Here is a 21,430-nt window from a genome sequence, read left to right on the forward strand (position 1 = left end):
CGTTTCACCCTCTGCCGCACTTCCAGAGCATAATTTATGTTGGAATATTCTAACCAGCAACAAATGAAGGTCTCAGCTATACATATATATGTTTTAATGTGCATGAGTGTTTCTTAAAATTAGGTGAATCATGATCAAAGTCAGGTTTTGCATTTGTGTCAACCAGCTTCATCAGGGTGTTCAAATACAATGTTGAAATGCTTTAGTTACAAAAAACAAAGCAACCAAAAGAAACAATTTGAACATTTAATTCAAACAAACACCCGAAAACATCATTATTTAATAGAATATTTGCCCAGTTTTTAAACCAAACATGATTTTTAGCAATCATCAGTAGAAATGTCTAATTACTGCTGCCATTGACCATTCAAAATAATAACTGATGATAGTTTTAATCTCTCAAAATACAGTTACAACCCTTAATTTTACAATACAATTGCCTGATGAGTTATTTACCCTCAGAATAAAAAGTTCTTTTGTAGTAATAATAATCACAATCAATAATTACTCACTCACACACATACGCACACATATTTTGCACATTAATGTGAAACAGTTATTAATTCTTGAGTGTCCCTGTCTAATAAACCAGCCATCACATGACCAGATCACACCTCTCTAAACGTGTATATTTGAGATTATACATCATTTATAATTTATTAATTTTGGTGTAGGTTTGTTTCAACACAGAGGAAGGGGGACACGTATAAAATGGAGCAATTGGGGCTCCTTCACCAGAATATTTTGAGCTTCCTGCATTTTGGAAAATTCAAATTATAGGTTATGTCAGTGAAATCAAAGTGCCGACCAACCCTGCTCACATTTGACTGACTTTGTAAATAAATTATGTGAGCCAGTTGCCATCACTCATCACAGACTTTCAAATCTCATATCAAAATGTAGCTGATTCCTTTGTCTATCAATTCAAAGTCACACATTTCCAATATCTTTAGTCCATAGACCACCTTTTAAATTGCAATTCAGTGTTACCCTCACCAAAAAGTTAGTGACGTCTAGATGTTTTAACACAGTAGATGAGTGCAGGTGAAGAAAGCAGACATTTTAATGTTACATTTTTGTCTCTGTGACCTTCACAGGATGAGAAAAGAACCATGTGCCAACAAACCCTTTACTGTTGTTCAGTGATGTTGGTATATTTTCTTATCTTACAATGGATATTCCAAAGCTAACAAGCACTGAAGTGTCTCAGCTGTATATCTAACAATTATGATTCAAATTATAATTTATCAATTGTAAATTATAATGTAATTGCTCCTCTGCATTAATGGGTACTGGATAATATCAGCAAACCCTCTCAAGTGGTTAGCCGTTCAAACCATATCTAAGATTTAACAGTTTATCACGCTTCAGGTAGACATCTGTGTTCACTGTTTGCACAGAGCCAATTCAGGACCGTCTTAAGTGGGAATAATTTGGTGTGTAATAAGGCTCTTTTTGAAATAAAACTAATTGCAGGCCAATGAACTACTCTGGAGAGAATTTTGCTGGTGGTCGAGGAAATATTCTGATCCTTTACAAGTAGCAAGACTGCAAAATAGGCCCAAAAATACTCGATTATAGGCATAGCGTGACATTTGACGTTCAGCACAGGATTATCGTGGCCATAACAGTTTACAATAACGGTATTATCGCAATATCTATTGGAAAAAAAGCATAATACGAACAGTATCAGTCAAATGTGCCTCTAACTTTGATGACTGTACATTCTGTCTCTTTCTTTGTCAAATGAACTACACTCAAACTACGAGTGTAGGGAGGTGGAAAGAGAGAGTCTGTGACCATAACTGAACAAAATCATACAAAAGGAGTGATTACACTTAATAGATAGTGAAAAGGCAACCAGATGGCAGTGGGGGAGGGAGACAAAGAGAGAACGAAAAGAAACGGAAATGATTTAAGAGGCGCTGAATTACTTACAAGTTATTATCATATGTTTATTATTAACATGGTATAAAAATTTCATTTTTTAATACCACAATAATCGTCAATATCAGTATATATTGCAAGCCCCCTACTCCATTATAAGTAGACGTCCTGCAGTGAGGGTTTGGTTGTAAGTATTGTCAGTAAAATGGACTTAAAGTATCAAAAGAAAAAGTACTCATGAAGCAGATTGGATTATTATTACTGATGCATTTATGTGTGAATCGGGTGAAGCTGGTCAAGATGGAGCTAGTTGAAATTGAAACAAATTTTATATACGATTTAGCAGCTTAATCCATATCAGTGTATCATATTTTAGGGGCCAATCTATGTTTTGTATGTAAAGTCTATTATCTAAAGTTCAAATTGATCTTGTGGAGTCAAATATTTCCCTTGTATTGCAGAGGAGAGTAGTATGAAATGGAAATAACCTATTCAAGTAAAATACAGGTACCTCAATATTGTATTAGTACTTGAGTAGATTTCCTTTTTTTATTTAACCTTTATTTAACCAGACAAACCTCTTGAGGTAAAAAAAAATCTCTTTTTCAAGACTATCCTGGCCAAGACAGGCAGCAACATGAGTTACAGACAGACAACATAGAACAAAAATACAGAATGAAAATGTACAGCTCTAAAACAAGCAATATAACCACAGGATTATCGTGGCCAAAACAGTGTAACAATAACAATACTCACTTCTCCTTGCTCTTTCAACAACATTTTGTACCACTTGTCATTGATTATTGTTAAAAAAAAAACCTCCTTGTTGACACTATTTTTGCAAAAACATCTACCTCACTTTGGGATCACAGACACTATAGAACAAAAATACAGAATGAAAATGTACAGCTCTAAAACAAGCAATATAACCACAGGATTATCGTGGTCAAAACAGTGTAACAATAACAATATTCACTTGTCGTTGCTCTTTCTACAACATTTTGCACCACTTGTCACTGATTATTGTTTAAAATAACCCCTCCTTGTTGACACTATTTTTGCAAAAACATCTACCTCACTTTGGGACCAAGACTCATGGGTCTGACATATGACAGTCAGGACTAACAGTAGTTTTAAGACGAGCGCCACAGTGATCAGAGGAAATATGTTGTGAAACTGAGATTCTAAATTAATCAGGAGACAAATTAATGTTTTATAAGGGGTCAAACCAGAAGCAGAAGCTGTGTATGAACAAAAAGCCTTTTAGTCTCCAGTAGGTTAGTGAGCACACAGAGTGGCTCTGTGATAAAACCCCACACCACCAGGATGGCAGATATTGTATAAGCCACATTAAGGCTATACAGCGCCAGTGGGAGTGGACAACTGTGCTTTTAAATGAAATGAAAAGGTGAAATTTGTCTTCATATAATTCACAGCTCGAGACCATCTGAGTGCAGAGTTATATCACAGCGTACCTGCCAGAGCCTCAGAGTGAGGTGAGGGCTATGGAGCTCATATTAAAAACCTCCTGCGAATACATTTATTGCACTGAGATGTATGAGGGCTTAAATAAAAGAGCAGATGGCGACATTGTACTGATACGGAAGTAATTTTTACAGGAGGCACTCAAAGGGCACGAAAAAATATTATGTTTGATTTGGGCACTGGCTGCCACTGATGCATTACAATCATTGTAATTTGCACATTTCACCACCAGGAGGTTCAGTGGCTCCTCAGCTCTGAGACAAAACCTGCATGAAGCCTTCACTCAAAATTCCATAATTTAGTGCCCACACTGTCCAACACCTGTCACCATTCAAATTAATACATCTGCTACATAAAGTGAGCCCACGTTTTTCACAAATTATGCTCGGTTTATGACACCGACTGTCACTGAGAAAGACTGCGAAATTACCAGAAAAGACACATTAATATTCAAATTGCAAATATATGTGTGTGAGTCAAGACTTTCAGAGCCTTTGATGGTCCTAAGTAAAAGATTCTGCATCCTATGATTAGCTTCCTAACCTCGGCATGATTACCATCCTTACATATCAGAGAGGCACAGAGCTGAAATTATCCACATCTCTGTGATTATAATGACTGAAACAAATCTGAGATGTGTGTGATGATAACACGATGATTCAGCCCGAGGTTAAGTTCCTGAGTTCCCCACGACTTTTCTCACAGATTCCTCTTCGTCTGTAAAGATCTATTAATCATCATATTGATCTGGTGATGCAGTTTGTTGATTCGCAGCTGAGGTCTGTTGTTGAGGAAGAGGAACAGGGGAGCTCAGGAAGAGATATTATCAAAGCGCCTTGAGAAATTTGTGTGACTTGTTTTATTTATAGTTAGATTTTCATCAGTGGTAAATGAAGTAACAAGCTCTTAGTTTTATGAAACACTTCCTATTATTTACCCACAAATTAAACAGATCAGCAAACACATGGGACTGAGGACACAGACGACTGGAAGTAAACTGGAAGAGTTTAAAATTGCCTGACGAGTTATTTACCCTCAAATAAAATGCACTTTTGTCGCAATAATAATCACAATAAATATCTATTACTCATTCATGCACGTTTATGTGAAACATTTATTAATTCTACCTGGCTGTTTTCTGTTTTTAAAAAAGCATATTAAAACTTCTACTAAACCATCCATCACATCCCCAGAGTACACCTTTGTAAACATGCATATTAGAGATTATATATAGTTTGTAATGCTAATTGCTAATTTTGGCGTAGGTTTTGTTTCAACACAGGGATACAGGGACACATATAAAATGGAGGATTTGGGGGTCCTTTGCCAGAATAGTTTCTTGAATAGCTTCAACACTTGATTTCTTCCACTTTGGAAAACTCAGTTTAGGTTACGGGCTGGAATAAAAGATCATAACATACCTTTTCACCTAATGCTGTATATTTATTAGTTTTTTTCCACAAGATATGATACCCCCAGTCGTTAAAAGTAGTGAAGTACATTAACTCAAATACTGTACTTAAGTAGAATTTTGAATTATGTGCACTTTACTTGAGTATGTCCATTTTCTGCTGCTTTATATTTCTACTCCACCTCATGTCAGAGATAAATATTGTGCTGTAAACTCCACTGCAGTTTTTTGACAGCTGTAGATACTCTGCAGATTGAGATCATTAACACAAAATACTAAAGGTATAGAGTTCGTTTCAACACTGGAGGAGGGGAGACACATATAAAATGGAGGGTTTCAGGGTCCTCTGCGTGTCCCTCACGTCCCCCCTGATATCTACTCCTATGCAAAATGGCTCCAACACATTCTCACTCTGACCTCGTCACATACACAGGTACCCTGGGTGCGTTGGTTGTTGATGTTCTGGGACACCGTGTCAAGTTCTGCCTGTTACATGCATTGTCTTCTTTCAAAATACACTTCTGTTTTCACAGGAAATTTAACATTTACATAGAGTCTCTTTGAAAATATACGCACTACATCAGTACAACACCACAAATTGATGTTTTTTTTCCTTCAGTGACAAACACATGTGGTTGGGTTTAGGCAACAAACACACATGGTTAGGTTTAGGAAAAACGAACAGGGTTTGGCTTTAGAGTCTTATGGGATACAAACACTGCTCTCTCAGGTGAAGGTCGGTGTTTGTTGGACCCATCCACCAACGCTCCCGCCCACCCCAGTAGGACTTTCACCACCTTAACTTTTGTCCTTGTCCCACCACATTTCCCCTGATGCCACTAGCGCCATTAAAGTGTAACCGCAACTGGCCATGTATAATGCCAGTGTTAAAGGACGCCTTTTTTTGTTGGTTTCTGACGCCACAAGTCACTGCCCAAGTGCAGGATTTCGACAACTTCGGAGTGTGAAGGGGCTCAAAAATAGCTATATTTACTCAAATATTGTACTTAAGTACATTTCTAAATTATTTGTACTTTAGCGTGTCAATTTTTGCTACTTCATACCTCTACTCCACTATCTCAGAGGTAAATATTGCACTGTAAAATGTAGCTACTGCATTTATTTGACAGCTGTTGTGACTTTACTAAAGCTGTTACTACCAGTGGCGTGAGGAAGTTACAATGGGCTCCAGTGAAAACAATTATGATGGGCCCTAGAGCACGTTATTGTGCATGTATTATCTTGACACAGAGAACTGAAATTAGACAACATTACCATCCATACCATGGTTTCTATGTTACTGGGGTTTGGAGGTACTCTGCAAGAAAATTTTGACCCCAAAACACTTAATTCCGGCATTCTGGTGAATTTTTGAGCTTCATTTTGTGCATGTTTAGCATCAGTTTATTATGTAAACATCTCTTGTCAAAATAAAGTCTGTTATTCATCATGCTTGTCTCTTGAGTTTGGTGGGCTGAAGACCAATTTCCACCCTGGTGGACAATTAAGATCTATTCTATTTATTTTATTCAAAAAGTTTTTATAGGGACAAATACACGTTATAAATACTGAGGAGCGCTAGTCCCCTGTGTCCCCCCTGAAATCTACGCCTATGTAAGATATAGTCAGCAAATAATATGATGTAGCCTTTTATTATATCTCGAGCTACCCAGCAGTGTATAAAGTAATGACAGTTAACCCAACTTTTACCAGCTGCAATATTACAGTGATTAACACATTTATAGATCCAGAATTATAGTCAATTAATATAATAGATATATTCTTCTAAAATGGGCCATTTGTGCATAATGTGTACTTTTACTTATAGTACCTTAGGTATATTTTGTTGGTATTACTTTTGTACTTTCACAAAGTGAAATTTTGAATGCAGGACTTCTCATTGATGGTGTTTTATTATAGAGTGATCCACCTAATAAACTGCTTTTGAGTTTTTATTTCTTGGGGTCTCTCTAAACCACTAAACTTCACTGCATTTATTTGACTGCTATTGTTACCTACTACAGCTGTTACGACATTACGGGGGTTTAGGGGTCCTTCGCCAAAATATTTTTAATCTGAGTCACTTAATTTCCCACATTCTGGTGAATTTTTATGTACCATTTTGTGCATTTTTGCATCAGTTTATGGTGTAAATGTCTTTTGTGAAAATATTTTTTAATTTATAATCATTTTTTATTATGTTTGTCTCCTGTGTTTGGTGGGCTGAAGACAAATTTCCAACCTGGTGCACAATAGGGATTTATTCTATTTTATTATCATGTTTTTATAGGGACAAATACATAGATATAGAGGGGCATGTGTCCCCTGTGACCCCCCTGAAACCTACGCCAATGCAAAATAGTCACAAATAAATCATGATGTAGCCTTTTATTATATCTGGAGCTACCCAGCAGTATATTAAGTAATGATAATTACCCCAACCTTTACCTGCTGCAGCATTACAGTGACTAACACATTAATACAGTAATTATAATCATTTATATAATATATATTCTTCTGAAATGGGCCTTTGTGCATTATGTGACTTTTACTTCAGTATTTTATTTAGTGGTTAATTCTTTTACTAAAGTGAAATTTGGAATGCAGGACTTTAAGTTGTAACTGAGTATTTCTTAACTGCAGTATTACTGCTTTTACTCTGGTAATAGATATTCCTCGGGTACAATAGGCCTATAAGGTATCAGCCGTTATGCAGCCCGGGGAAAAGTCCTCATCCTCCCTGTGAGACTGGGCCACTTTTGATATGTTCGGAGAGAGGTCTGTGGAGGTGGACAGAGGACTAATCTTATGAATGTGTATCGTTTATGAAAGAGGATTAACCTTTCAGCAAACAGTGAATCCGCTGTGAGCCCTACACAGCCGCCCGTGAGCCCCGCTCGTGCTACCCGGAAATATTACAAGGGCCGGAAAGGACCGATGTTAAGGGAGCACACGTCACTCACTTTTGCCCAAAAATATTATCAACGACCATCAAAATTTTTCCCGGGGCCGTCGAAATCTTGAGCAAAAGCTCCCCGACGGCACAAACGGTCGTAACCAAATGGCGAGGAGGCGGCTGCGGTATCCGTCGGCGTTGATTTCTTGTGGGAACCGTGTAAGTGTTGACCCAGCTCAGCATCAGTGAAAATGGCTCTGGCTAACGACTGGAAAACAGCACGCAGAAATGGAAGCGGACGATAGCTAGCTAGGCGGTTAGAAGAAGGCGTGACAGGCCTCATCCATCTGCAACTGTGCTCTGCAACTGGATGCGTAGGTAAACATTTGCCGAACATAGGTTACGCTTATGTATATGCTAACGCTAGCATCGTGTTGTTAACGGTAGTCGGCATGCTTTTAATAATGCGCTGTGCAAAGATGGCTAACGTTAGCTGTAGCGGTTAGGTGGGTTTCTAGATTGCGTGTGGCACCAAATGGCTAAACACGCTGAGCCAGTGTAAAATATGATGCTAAGGAGAACCGTGAAGTTTCGCATGCAAGCGCGTCCAATGTTTTCCTTTTTTTACTTCCAAATGTGAGCCAATACTATTACAGGATGCCTCCTCAAGTGCATCCGTTATTACTTGCGCCTGTAAGATACTGCTAATGTTTACATTGTGCAGCGGGTGGTGTGGTGCTGATGGTAATTTTAGCATTTCTGCCCTTTCTTCACAGGATTGGTGATGTTACACTAAAATGAGAGGCAGACAACTATACGATAGATTATCTCCCTCATCTTCCAGGGGAGCTCAATCCCCGCTAGGTTCATCGCATCGATTAGAGGAAACGGTAAGATATAACGAGGTGAGCACAACGAGATGCAAAGTGAGTGTTTCTGCTGTACCCTGGGCACTTTGAGCCTCTCCACAAGTATAGTTATTAAATCAAACAACAACTTACCTCTGTGTAGTTAAAGGCTAATGCACAACGCAACGGTTACACTCTGTATTCTCCATTTTTTGATCATGCAAAGTGCATCTAAGTGCATTCATATATTTAAATTGCATTGGTTTATCATGTTGGTGGTGGTAGCTGGAGCAAGATTAGACATATTGTAAAACTTCAATTAATAACCTGGGCTATTATTCGCTTAAATCACTGAAATCAGTGTGTCTATGTTTGGGACAGGCCTTAAATTCCTTTCACACAAAACTGTTGCTCAGCAAAGATCAGGAAACACAATCAAACTGTTCAACCAGAAGGCTTCAGATAATATATCAATTATGAATCATTAATGTGATCTAGCTCCAACAGACAGCACATCACAAAGAGAGTGAGTTACGGCACTTTAGGATTACAGCACCCAGCATACAGACGGAGCACCACTTTGATATCCTAATATTTATATTTATGATTTTGGTCTAGTGATTTTATTAACTTTTATTGTATATCACTGAATTGTTTGATTGTATGATCTGTGGATACATTGCTTCTTGTTTTTTACTGTCTTGTAAGGTGTCCTTGAGTGTTCTGAAAGACGCCTATAATAAAATCTATTATTATTTATCATGTTAGAATAATCCTCACAACTTGGATTATTTTTTTATGAAAAACCCTTTTGATTCTTTCAATTTGAAGACCCTTATGGACCAAAGGAATGTGAATAACTTACAGGGTAACCAAGCACGGACACATGATTTAAGGTAGCCGACAACCAGAGTTTATTTACATCGAAAGAACTTCTATTAAAAGACTATTATTGTGACAGGCCTTTTTCTGTCAAAATGTGTAGCCACACCGGGTGAGTAAAAGGGACTGGGAGTTTAATTGAGACTCGGCTTTTAATTGAGGCTTTACGGTAATCCACTTTAACGCCACTGCTCATAGTGACTGCAGGTTAAACAAGGGCAGTTTAGTGTAGTTAAGATATTTATAAAAATGAATCAATACACATGATAAATTCTGATCAACATGGAGAATGTGCACTTTGAACAGATGCAACTTGATATCTACAGGCATCCTGTCCTCATGACCTACTTTAAGGTGCTACACAGCATCTGATACTGTGTAATTACCCCCACCATGCCCGCTCGGTTGATTGAACACCACTAATATTAATTTGAGAACATTTATGATTAAAAACCAATCCCATATTTGACATTATATTGACTGATTTTATGATAAAAATGAAACCAACGTTTGTTTAAAGGTATACTATGCAGGATTTTGCTTAAAAAAGAACAATGTATAGACAGAAATAATCCCTCTCAGTCATCACTTATAACCCACCAGAAGTATGTGGCGTGTATTTTTCTGCAGTGAATCTACCTTCTACCTGTTTTTGGGATGGTTAAGGGCGTGTAACTCCACAGCACTCAGGTGAAGTTGGGGCTTTATAAAAAGACCGTAAGCAGCACACATCAAAGAGACATAGCGCCAAAACATGCAAATAAAGCGTGGCTAAACACCAAACAAGAGTAATCCTGATATCGCCTTTTACTTTCACTCGGCTGGCGCGTGTGTTTACACACCGTAACCAGCAATCCTGCATAATATACTTTTAAACTAATTAATAGCTGCACGCCTTTGTGACTGTCTGCTCATAAAGAAACTAAAACAGAAATTAAAAAACTCAATGGTGAAAGTACGGTGAGTATTGGGCAAGAGCATGGTTTTGTTTTAGCACTAAATGTAGACCGAAAAACTGTCAACTTTCTTGTGGTAATAATTCCAAGTCATGATTTGCAGAATTGTGACAGCACAGATGGTTAAATGTAACAGGGACGCCACTAGTGTAAGTAGAGCGGGTAAAATACAAATAATCAGTTATGTACACACCTGCATTTAACCAAAAGCGAGGCATCTGCTGTCTAATGTGGTTTTTCATGCAACACTACTGTGCCTTTTTATGTTCTGTCTGCACCTCTTGTTGAATGAACATTTGGTAGGCTACTTGCAGAGATAGCCGCAGACACTGAATTCATACTGTGCAGAATACAGTGTGAGATATAGCAGAACTGCTGCAGGGTTAAATGGGTCAAGTGTATAATGTTGTCATAAACTGGGTCACTATCAAAGTAGTGCTGTGAAATAAGAATCGCCTGCCTTTATGTTACTGCTAACTCACCTTTCATAACCAGCTGTATGCGAAGACAGTAAGAATGTTGAGTAACAGTAATGTAACTCTTGCTTCCTTGTAAAGACGAAACTAATGATAAAAAGAATTGGCATTCATGCAACAACTCTGGTTGTGCTGCAGTCCAGCAGAACCATATCATGGTAAGTTATTACAAAATATAAAAGATTGCATATGTTAAGTAACATGTTTATGTGGCTTAAGTAGAAATTTCCTGGAGAGAGGTACCCTGAATAATTTATTTTGTATTTTACCTTTAATAAACAGAAAAAGTAACCAGACATTGAATTATATGTTGGCCACTTTGCTCACTTCAACTGAGGGGCTAAATTGGCTCAGAATAATAAGAAAACTTTGGGAGGTAAGTGGCAGCATGAATAAGAAAGTAGTGATCACTAAAAATTAAAGTGTTTTAAAGTAAAAAATATAAAAATCCTCTATTATAGTTAATATTCCCACTTAAAAAAAAAAAAAAAAAAAAAATCCGACCAGTAAAAGAGCAGTGCGCATCAAGGTGGCTAATGTTAGAGGAAACATCAGAGAGATTCAGCCGTACATGTTTGAACCTCAGTCAGAACCAGACTCAGATGAGGAGTCTATTATGCATCCATATCGGCAAATTACAGATGAATCAGAATGGTAAGTGTAGTCAGCATCTTGTAACTGACTACACTTACCATTCTGATTTGTCTGTAATTTGCCGATATGAATGGTAAGTGTAGTCAGCATCTTGTAACTGGCGCTGGTAACACAGCGTCTGCCAGCAGTCTACTCAAAGTTTGCAGAAAGATATATTCCGTCTGCCTGAGATATTTATATTGCTTGTGTTAAGTGCGATGTATGATTGGCTTTTGAATTAGTGACGTATGTTTTTCTATCTTGCCTAGCGTACGTTTAAGTCTCAGACTTTAGGGAAGTGCACAGACATCGCCCCCTTCAAGAGAAGAATGTGACATCATCTCTCTATTGACAAACTGCACAGATACAAGTCCATATAGTCAAGGTCAGACATTTTAGGGCTCACACAGGGTTCTTGCGGATTCTTATAAAGTACTAATATGCATTTAATTTTTTTTGGTGGTGGGGGGGGGGGGTTACAAGTACTAATATGTGGTATCAATCAAATATAGAGGTAAGAAAAAAAGCACCTTTAACCTTATGTCAAAGTATTCTACTTATTTCAATGTCATTATACTCTCTTCAGTCAAGTATTGTGATTTGCCAATAAAATACTGAATCATAATTTCACCAGAGGTAAACCTCTATGTTTTCTAATGTTACAGTGCAGAAGTTGGTTTCTATCTATAAAGATTCACCTTAAAGTAAAACGTTCTTTTTGTCTCTGAGTCAGGGGAACAACAATTTTTGAAATTGGTCTAGTATTGAGAGAGGGCTGCAGCCGGCAGCAGCGAAACAGGCTTTGATGTAATCACTTGGGGTAGGTATGAACCGTCAATTTACGCCCATTGAAAGGGCTTGTTTTTGTCACTGACAGGCTCATGTTGTTATTGTAAGTGTCCTAAAACATTATGTAAAGGACCCTACAGCGAAACCAAACATGTTTTCCAGCCTTTTTCTTGTTCCAGTTTGTTTTGTGTCCATGTCTTGCAAAAGGAGAAGTCTCATTCTGAAATCTCACAAGAGGGGACCTGTTACAGGAAGAAAACACTGGAATAGAAAATGAGGTTTGGAAAGATGAGTGCCAGCAAGAGTTTGTTGTGTTGGAGTACAAAAAGCATATCTCAGTCTTATCCAAAAGTTTTTAATGTCAAGGCTAAATATTTAGTTAATTTCGACAAATTGAAAAGGTCTCACATTGCAGAATGTGACTTCTCCTTCACCGAGACTTGGACACAAGCAGACCAGAACAAGAGAAGGGTATAAAAAAAAGTTTCATTTCTCTGAAGGGTTCTCTACATAATGTTTTCAGACACTCATAAAAAAACTGAGCCTGTCTGTGGCAGAAACAAGCATGTTTAATGGAGGTAAATTGATGGGGTGCACCTGCCCTGAGTGGTTATACTGTACCCTGTTTTCTGCTGCTGGCTGCAGCACTCTCTCTCTCAATACTGAACCAATTTCAAAAATGGCCATTCCCATGAGTCACATAGACACAAAAACACTGGAAATTAGGGCCCAGGTTGAAAAATACCAGAGTTCCTCTTTAATGGAAGGGGCACCTTGTTACAGGTTAAAGGCCTACCAGCAGGGGGACAGTAAGTGGAATTTTATTAGAAATTACAGTCCTGTTCCTCTCTATGACTTTCATCTCTTTGTGAATTTTGTTTTTTCGGTTGTAGGAACGTCTTGACTGAACACGGATGAGGAAACTTGCTTAGATGAAGGATAATGTCCACGCAGTAACTCTCAAAGGAAACAAGAAGTCGTCATTTGAACTGCTTCTCAATAAAAACTATTCTAAGCAATTTTGAAAGTAGGTGGAACTCATCTACCTGTCTAAAAGACATTTTTACCCTTTGATCATAAACTCATCTTCCCGGCCACGCCACTCATTTTGGAAGTAGAGTGTGGGCAGTGGATAATCACCAGGGAGTAGCAGCACCAGAAGTAAACTATCTGGAGAGACGAACTTAAGATATAAGACATTCAAGTAGTTCTGGAATAAGTAGTAGCATAGCCTCACCCTTAGGGTAAAGTTTGTCTTTCACCAGTCAGTGGTGGGATTATTGTTGCCACTCCTAGCACTGGAGGTTCGGCCCCTGCACCCCCATGTGCCAGTGAGTGGGAAATGTTCCAATTTGGAAAATACAATCTGGACATTATAGAGATGTTAAGTGGGCATCAGGCCCACCAGTTTAAAGGCCTTGGTTTAGATCGACAACTTCAGCATCAACAGCAAGTGCAACTTCACCAGCATCAACTCCAGCAGCAGCAGCAGCAGCAGGCTGAGTCTTCTGGAGCTCTTCTGTCTGGACTTGGCTTGGGCCCCCTGCAGGGGTCAAGAGGTAACGCCTTTTCTGATTCTGCCTCCATTTTTGCCAAGATGAGTGCCCCTCCTCCCCCACCTTTACAACAACAGCCTTCCTCATCTCAGAGCTCTCGTTCAAAGTCAAGCAAGATGAGCAGCAGCAGCTCAAGCCATTCATCAGGCTACCCACAGTTCCTGCGCTCTTTCCACCCGTCTGAGGCAGCACTAGCACAGGAGCAGTTACACCCAGGTGTAGGTCGCTTTGAGCACTTTGCTGGGGGAAGTAGCAGTAGTGGGAGTGCTGGGGGATTAGGAGGATTAGTAACATCAGCACCTCCACCCCCTCCTCCTCTGCATCCCGGCCTCTCTGTCCCCCAGGCATCATCTGGTCCCTCCTCTTCCTCTCCTTCCCCTTCAACATCTGTGGCCACCTCTAATAACCCCTCTAGCAGCAGTGCAGTCAGCTCATTGGGACACCAGTTGGTTGGGGCCCAGTCTGATGCACGAAGCCTTCACCAACAATTTAGTTGCATGTTAGCCGCTAATCAGTATTTTCTTTCTGGGGTGCCTGCTAACGCTAGTTTAGAGCAATTTCTCGTTCAACAGGGAACCCATAACCACTTAGGGATTGGTTTAAGTCAGACAGGCGCAGAGCCTAGCACTAGCCTTGCTCCGCCTCCCGCTTTGCATTCTTCTCACTCACACAGCCACTCCACTCCCCAGCCACAGCAGGCCACGCAGCAGCCACCCCAGCAGCAACAGCTTCCACCTCACACCCTTTCTCATCCTCACTCTCATTCTCATCACCACCCGCTCCACCCAGGCTCCCAGCCCTCATCACTGGGTGGCTTTGACTTCCAGGGCATCCCTGTACTCTCATCGAATCAGATAGCTTCTCTGATGCAGCAGGAAGCAGGTTTGCCACTCCCCTTGCCACTTCATTTATCCTTATCTAAAGATGACGGTAAAGGGGAAAGCAGTGGAGGTGGGAGCAGTAGTAGTAGTGGTGGTGGCAGTAGCAGTAGGAGGAAGAAAGCTATGGCTGGGTATTTGCCGCAGAGAAAATCTGAAAGCGATAGGACTAGCAGCAGCGGGCATGGCCATGGCAGCCATAGTGGTAATCCCACCACTAGTAGTAATGGCGGAGGGCTTAGTCATGGTCAGCCGCCAGCTTTAATTGGGAGTGGGGTTGGTATGTCAAATTTGAGTGGAGACCCATCCTCCCTTCTTGCCTCATCATCCTCATCCTCATCAGTAGTTTCTTCCTCCTCCTCCTCTGCTCCCTCTTCCACTGCTGCCTCAGTACTGGTTACTAATGATTCTCACCTTTCTAAATCTGATAACCAGAGCTCAATGCAACCCAACAACACTGAGTGTGATTCAGAGCCCCTTTATAGCTGTGGAGAGTGTGGCAAAAGCTTCCCTCACCTTTCAAGCCTTCGCAGGCATTTGCGCATGCATGAGCCAACCACAGCAGGTACTAGCAATTCTTCCACTACTGGCCCCAACCCCATTCACATAAAAACACAGTCAGACCCGAGCCTCCCCCATTCGACTCAAGAAACGCCCCAGTCCTCAACCAATTCTTGTCCTAGCCCAGACAAAATATTTCATTGCCCCGATTGTGGCAAAGGCTTTAAGAAAAAAGGGCACCTCCTGCAACATGGTGTTTTACACTCTTCAGCCCGCCCATATGGCTGCTCCACCTGTTCTCGGGCTTTTAATCGTAGAGAGTCACTGACACGCCATGAGAAGATACATGAGGAAAAGCCATTCCGATGTCCCGCCTGTGGTCGTGCCTTCCGTGAGAGCACCTCTCTACTCAACCATGCTGCCTCAGGCACCTGCGGCAAGCCAGGTAGGGGACCCAAACAAAGGGGCAGCAAGACAGGATCTGATGGTGAGGACAGAGTCGGGGGAGGGGATGGAGGAGGTAATGGAGGAGGGGGAACTTATCAGAGCAATAGAGGGGTTATTTATGGGAAAACTGAGGAAGAAGATGGTGTAATCATTGTGGGGGAAGGAGAACCAAAATCAGGTTTAGGATGTGATGGTCTGTTTCAGTCTGGAAGGGGAGGGAATTCAAATGACAGGGACAGAACAGATGCTAAATACCCCACTGACTACTCTCGGAATCGTTACACAGGCTACCACGATGACCATCGTTCTCAAGGTAATCCATCTCCATGCTACTCTGGTGCCTCCCCCTGTGGAAGTGGGATGGCGGGCCCAGCTCTGAGAAAGGCACCCTTGGCTCCAACACTGCATCCACACTCACAGAGCCACAACCAGCACCACCATCCGCAGCAACAGCCCCACCTGCCCCTTTCTTCTCTACTGGATGACTCAGAGGATGATGTCACTAGCTCTGTCAATAATGCAATCTCTGCTATAACAGCAGCTAATAACAGTGGAAATAGAGGGGATGATAGGGGAGACATCATAGGAGGTCTTCTAGGTGGTCTTGGTTTAGGTCCTCTGGGCTCACCTTCATCTACATCTGGTATGGATAAGAATTTCAGAGGTGGTGGGAGCCAGGAGGCAATGAGCAGCAACCCGCAGAATCCTACTGCCAAACCAAAACGTCCTCGCAAACCCAGAGCTAAGAAGGATCCTGCAGCTGGCGGACAGCCCCCCAAACGTAGGCAATACACCCCCAGAATGGGGCCCAGCGGCCTCCCACGCACTCACCTCTGCAGCGTCTGCGGTAAGGGATTTGCACGTCGCGAGACCCTGCGCAGGCACGACCGCATCCATACTGGAGAGAAGCCCCATCACTGCACTGTTTGTGGAAAGTATTTCAGAGAGGCTTTTCACCTCAGCAAGCATCAAACAGTCCACTCCGGGGCAAAGAATTATAAATGCAGCATCTGTGGGAAAGAGTTTGGTTACTCCCAGAGCCTCAGGAGGCACAGCAAACTCCACCAGAAAGGGGAGATGGAAGAGGTGCCCACAACACCAGCTCCGGAGAACCTCAACAGCTTTAACCCAAACCCTCAATGTAGCGTGGCCCAAGACAGGAGCCAGAACCAAGCACCAAGCACCTCCTCCTATTACTCCTACCCTCAAGACGTCAAGCCACAAGACACCAACCCCCAGCCACAACCTCCACCCCCACCCCAGCCGCAGCCCCCACCTCCGCCTCGACTCTACACCTGTGCTATATGTTGGAAGTCCTTCCGCCACCACTTCCATCTGACCGCCCATCACCAGACGGTTCATGAAGGCGGGGGCGAAAAGCTCTTCTGCTGTGAGGTGTGTGGGAAAGCTTTTGCTTACTCCAACAGCCTCACTCGACACAGGCAGTCACAGCATGGGATGACCCGCGCTGAACAGCCTAACCCGCAAGAAGGCAGCAGCGGGTCTGGAGACAACAGAGGTGGAAGCGATGTTAATCAGTCAACCTCAGAGAGCGAGGCTGCCACCAACGCCCTGCTACAGATGGCGCCTTCCACAGAAGGCCATGGAGGGCAGAGTCTTAGCGTCGTCACTCATAGCCACCAACAGCCACCTCCGCAACCACCAGCTGGTTACTCCCCCCTCTTTTATGATGCAGCAGCCCAATCTTCAGCCTCTAACGCTCCAGCTTACTCGCAGCCTCTGCCTCCAAACTCCACGATCATGGCCCCCCAGCACCCGCATTCCCCGGCCGGGGTGAAAGGAGAGCACATATATCCAGCTGGATCCCGTAGCCGCACCCTCCACACAACAGCCCCGTTCCAGCCCCTCACGGAACTGCCCTCCACTGAACATCATCATCTGCATCTTCATCATCACACCTCCCACCATCATCTCCATCATCAGTCAGGTACCCAGCCCCAGCAACACCTCGACTGCAGCATCCAGGTAACACACGATGAAATGAGACGACACAAGAAGAAAAAAAAAAAGTCCAACAGGAGAGATTGGAGGGAAAATAAGTGGGAATCCCAAGATTTAGTCAGATTCGATGGAAGCAGAAAGAAGAGAAAGATAAGCTGTACAATAAGAGGGCAGTTGAATAAAAAACAAGGCTCTCTTCGTTTGACAATTAGGCGAGGAGGAGGATCAGGCGGTGGTGGGTATAAGCTTGTCAACACTGGGGGAATGAAGGTGCAGATCCTGTCGTCTCTCAAAGTCCCTGTGAAACGTTTTGGCTGTCCCATATGCCCCAATTCTGTGTTTTCCCGTAAAGCGGGACTGCTCATCCATATGGCAGTTAAACACCCACAGAAAGCCTCAACCACTCAGGAGCGACTAAGGTGCAGTGTATGTGGGAAGCAGTCTCACAGGCCTCTGGCAGCCTTCATCCATCGGGCATCTCACCGTGCCAGAGGGACTTTCTCCTGCCGGCGCTGCTCCACTCGCTTCTGGAATGCCACGCTGCTCTACAGGCACAAAGTGTCCTGCCGCCGCAGGGCTAAAGGACTGCAGCGAGGAGACGCCAACAGGCTGAAGCTTTCAAAGAGACCAGGAGAGAAACAGACCCGAGATGGTCAGGGGGAGATGCCATACCTACAGGGACCATACAGATACTGAGCATCCTGGTAGCTAAAAAAACGTGGCGTACCAGAGGGATATCTCAGTTCTAAAATGGGAAGGTGAGGAATAAAAAAGGGACTTGAAAAGGCTTTTTCTGCCTTTTAGGAGAATTTGCCTCATGTCTCTGTTGACATCTACTCTGTTGACTATTAGAATGAGTGTGTTAACAACTACTGTAGAGCATCCTATAAAATATCACCAGAAACCCTTCCAGATTATACTGGAAGGTGTTTTCAAAGACGTGACTGTTTCCATAGGTTCATTAACCCCTTAAGTGCATTGACACTATGCTTGGCTGACACTGTGCAGTTACTAGACAAGTTTAGGTGAAATGACCTGCTAATGTATCTCTCTCCCCCATAACTAGAATCCCCTGCTACACCTCTTTGCTGTATGATAAACGTCTCTGCTGTGTACTTTGTCTTGTTGTTGTTCACTTAGAGGCTCTGAGGATTTTTTTAAAAATGTAAAGTGCATTTATTAGGAGTAGGGACACGGGGACAAAGACCTTTGTTGATAGTTTGTCAGTGCATGTTTGTTCTCTGGTCAAGTTTTTTGCTGAGGTTGTGAAATCACTCCTACAGTATGTGATGGTTTATTCAGTATATCCCCAGAAGTTTGTAGTGTTAAACTTGATTTGAAGGTTGCTCTATATTCCCTAGTGATTGAATCACATATAGATAAAAATGTCAAAGTTGCTGGTAATTAGCATTTCAAGGATCCCTCTCCTGCCAAAATGAAGAAACTTACAAAAAGCCTTGCGTAGTATGTTCACCTTACTTCATTTATTTGAGATATTCCTAGCTTTTATACCAAGAGATTGAAAAACAGGTTAAACAAGTGGACTGTAACACATGTTTATCTCATGTTATTTGTATGCTCTTTTTAGCAGTGATTATTTCTACAGTACTTCACGGTGTGTTAAAGACAAGGACCTATCATGATAGAAACAAATGTAATATTCCATGTATTTATGTGTGTAACCCAATCAGTCTCCATGCCAATCTTATACTTAACCCCTTCTACCTTTTACTTTTTGCTGAGTTGCAATCATATTCTTACTGTCACGCCTTGTTTTTTTTTTCTTCTAAAGAAAAATAAGTTTAAAGTACATTTTTGTCACTTTATTCACATATGAAATGTTCATACCCCTGTCAAGCCTTGCTTTTTTTTTCTTCTAAAGAAAAATGATAGTTTTAGTAGATTTCTATCACATTATTTACTGAGAAGTCAGTAGTTGATTATATTTCAGCAATGAATAAACCTTAAGTGTAATCATTTGTTTTCCTTTTGTTTCTCATTCAAAGTTACCCACTGCAATATCCAGAAGATGGTACAAACTGCTAGTCGCCAGTAAGTTATAACTGTTACCAAAGTCAGTATTGAAGTTTTACAATTAGCTTTATGTCCTCTGTGAATTTCATATCACTTTGTGGATTTAAATGGATTTCAGGATGTAGTTGATATACCAATAAATTGCATTAAAGGTCGTAGGTTTACCAATGTTATTGGCCAGATTACTCCAGGGTAATGAATTGTTTTTCAATAATTAAAAAAAAAAAAAATGACACTTATATTATCACTATTACTTGAAATAAACACTGTGGAAAACCTCTCACTCGTAGCTCCACAAGATGGCAGTAAGCAACTCATTTTACTGTACTCTTGGCCTGGTATGGATGAGTGTGGCAGTCACATGGATTTTGCACTGATAGGGGGGTGGACTGGAGAGGCTGAGTGTTGTGTGACTGTGTGAATTATGAGCCTGTCTGCTGTTTACTACAAGATTAATGCCTCAAAGTAAACAGGATGCTCAGGTATCGCTCAGTAATCTGTAGGGACATGAAGGTGGTTTAAGGGTGACGTTAAATGCATGACATTTTGCATTTTTGTGAGCTGTAAATTCACATTATAAGAACGTCAGATTGTTACTGAAACCCAATAAAAATAATTTAATGATAGAAAAATCAGAAACTGTTAAACTTGATGCTTAAATGAGTGAAACCAATCACAAATGTGTGATTTATTAACAGTAAGACCTCTAAATGATTTAATATGTTAAAAAGTCACGTGTGTGTGTTTGCAGTCAGATTGATAATTTAATGATAGAAAAATCATAAACTGTAAAGCCTGGTGCTTAAATGAGTTGCAGCAACCACAAATGTGTGCTTTATTAACAGCTAGACCTCTAAATGATTGAATTAATATGTTAAAAAGGCACACGTGTGTGTTTGCATTCAGATTGATGGTAAAAATCCATCTAAAATATGATGAATCATGCCCACTGTTGTTTTAGGTGGGGTCCCAGGTGGTTTGGATCTAAGGGGCCCACAGCTGGACAGAACTTCCATTTGAATAGTTTTATTTTAGATAAAAACAGAGGGTGTCTCAGGGCTTTAAATGGAGGGGCCTAGGACCTCTTCACACAGCTGACAGCACTGTTATATTTATTATTTTTATTCATACTTAAGTGTAAATACTCTTATAGGCTCTGTATAGATGGAGCTGACTCAAGTCTGTCAACTTCCACATGTCCAACTCTGTAAAAAAACAAAGCGGTGAACTCCTGTGGCGCGCTGTGTGTTTCGCATGTGCTCTGCAACTGTACAGTAGACGAGACAGCCCCTCGCGCTTTTCTGTGTTTCGAACTGGTCTCACGCGGCAGTGGCATGCACGGGGGGAATCCGAGCGGGCGGGTTTAGTCGACCTATTTCTAGCCAATGGGCGCGCGTCGTGGGCGGGGCGAGCAGACAGCGGAGCCAATCGGAGCCGGTGCCGCGAGCGGACAGGCATCGTCTCCGCGTGCCTCACACACGTGAGCTGGAACAGCTATTGTACGCCGGGAGGCAACGTGCTGGAGCGTTCCTCTCGCCTGAAAAAACGGCACAGTCACGTTTTCTGTGGATTACAAGGAACTGGAAAAGCCATGCTTCTCTACCTGAGTGTTACTGCGGTTATACACAGACGTGTAAAGTTTGAAACCAAAAATACAGAGCATAATAAAAGAGTTTCCGGTCATGTCAATGTATATTTGTACAAAGAGAGTTTAATTTGTGTCTCTAACTTGAAACACTTATTTGCAGGGGTATTGCTGCTGTAAGATATAACCCGGGTAAAAGTCACT

At 41.5% G+C, this 21,430-nt stretch overlaps 1 protein-coding gene across 5 annotated transcripts; it reads left to right on the forward strand.

Moving 5' to 3' along the window:
- The first annotated feature begins 7,682 nt into the window (after positions 1–7,682).
- Positions 7,683–19,930, forward strand: LOC117265939 (uncharacterized). Of its 5 annotated transcripts, XM_033640774.2 has the most exons (4): positions 7,727–8,057; positions 8,456–8,569; positions 13,157–15,643; positions 15,932–19,930. In XM_033640774.2, exons 3-4 carry the CDS (start codon positions 13,606–13,608, stop codon positions 18,301–18,303), a joined length of 4,410 nt encoding a protein of 1,469 aa, XP_033496665.1. In that variant the 5' UTR covers positions 7,727–8,057; positions 8,456–8,569; positions 13,157–13,605; the 3' UTR covers positions 18,304–19,930. The 5 variants fall into 5 exon arrangements, with proteins under 5 accessions (XP_078027725.1, XP_033496665.1, XP_033496659.1 ...); XM_078171599.1 differs by having other exon boundaries at positions 7,683–7,898; positions 8,456–8,584; positions 13,157–19,930; XM_033640768.2 differs by having other exon boundaries at positions 13,157–19,930.
- The last annotated feature ends 1,500 nt before the right edge of the window (positions 19,931–21,430 follow it).

The sequence above is a fragment of the Epinephelus lanceolatus genome, chromosome 10 (assembly GCF_041903045.1).
Source record: "Epinephelus lanceolatus isolate andai-2023 chromosome 10, ASM4190304v1, whole genome shotgun sequence".
Lineage (NCBI taxonomy): Eukaryota > Metazoa > Chordata > Actinopteri > Perciformes > Serranidae > Epinephelus > Epinephelus lanceolatus.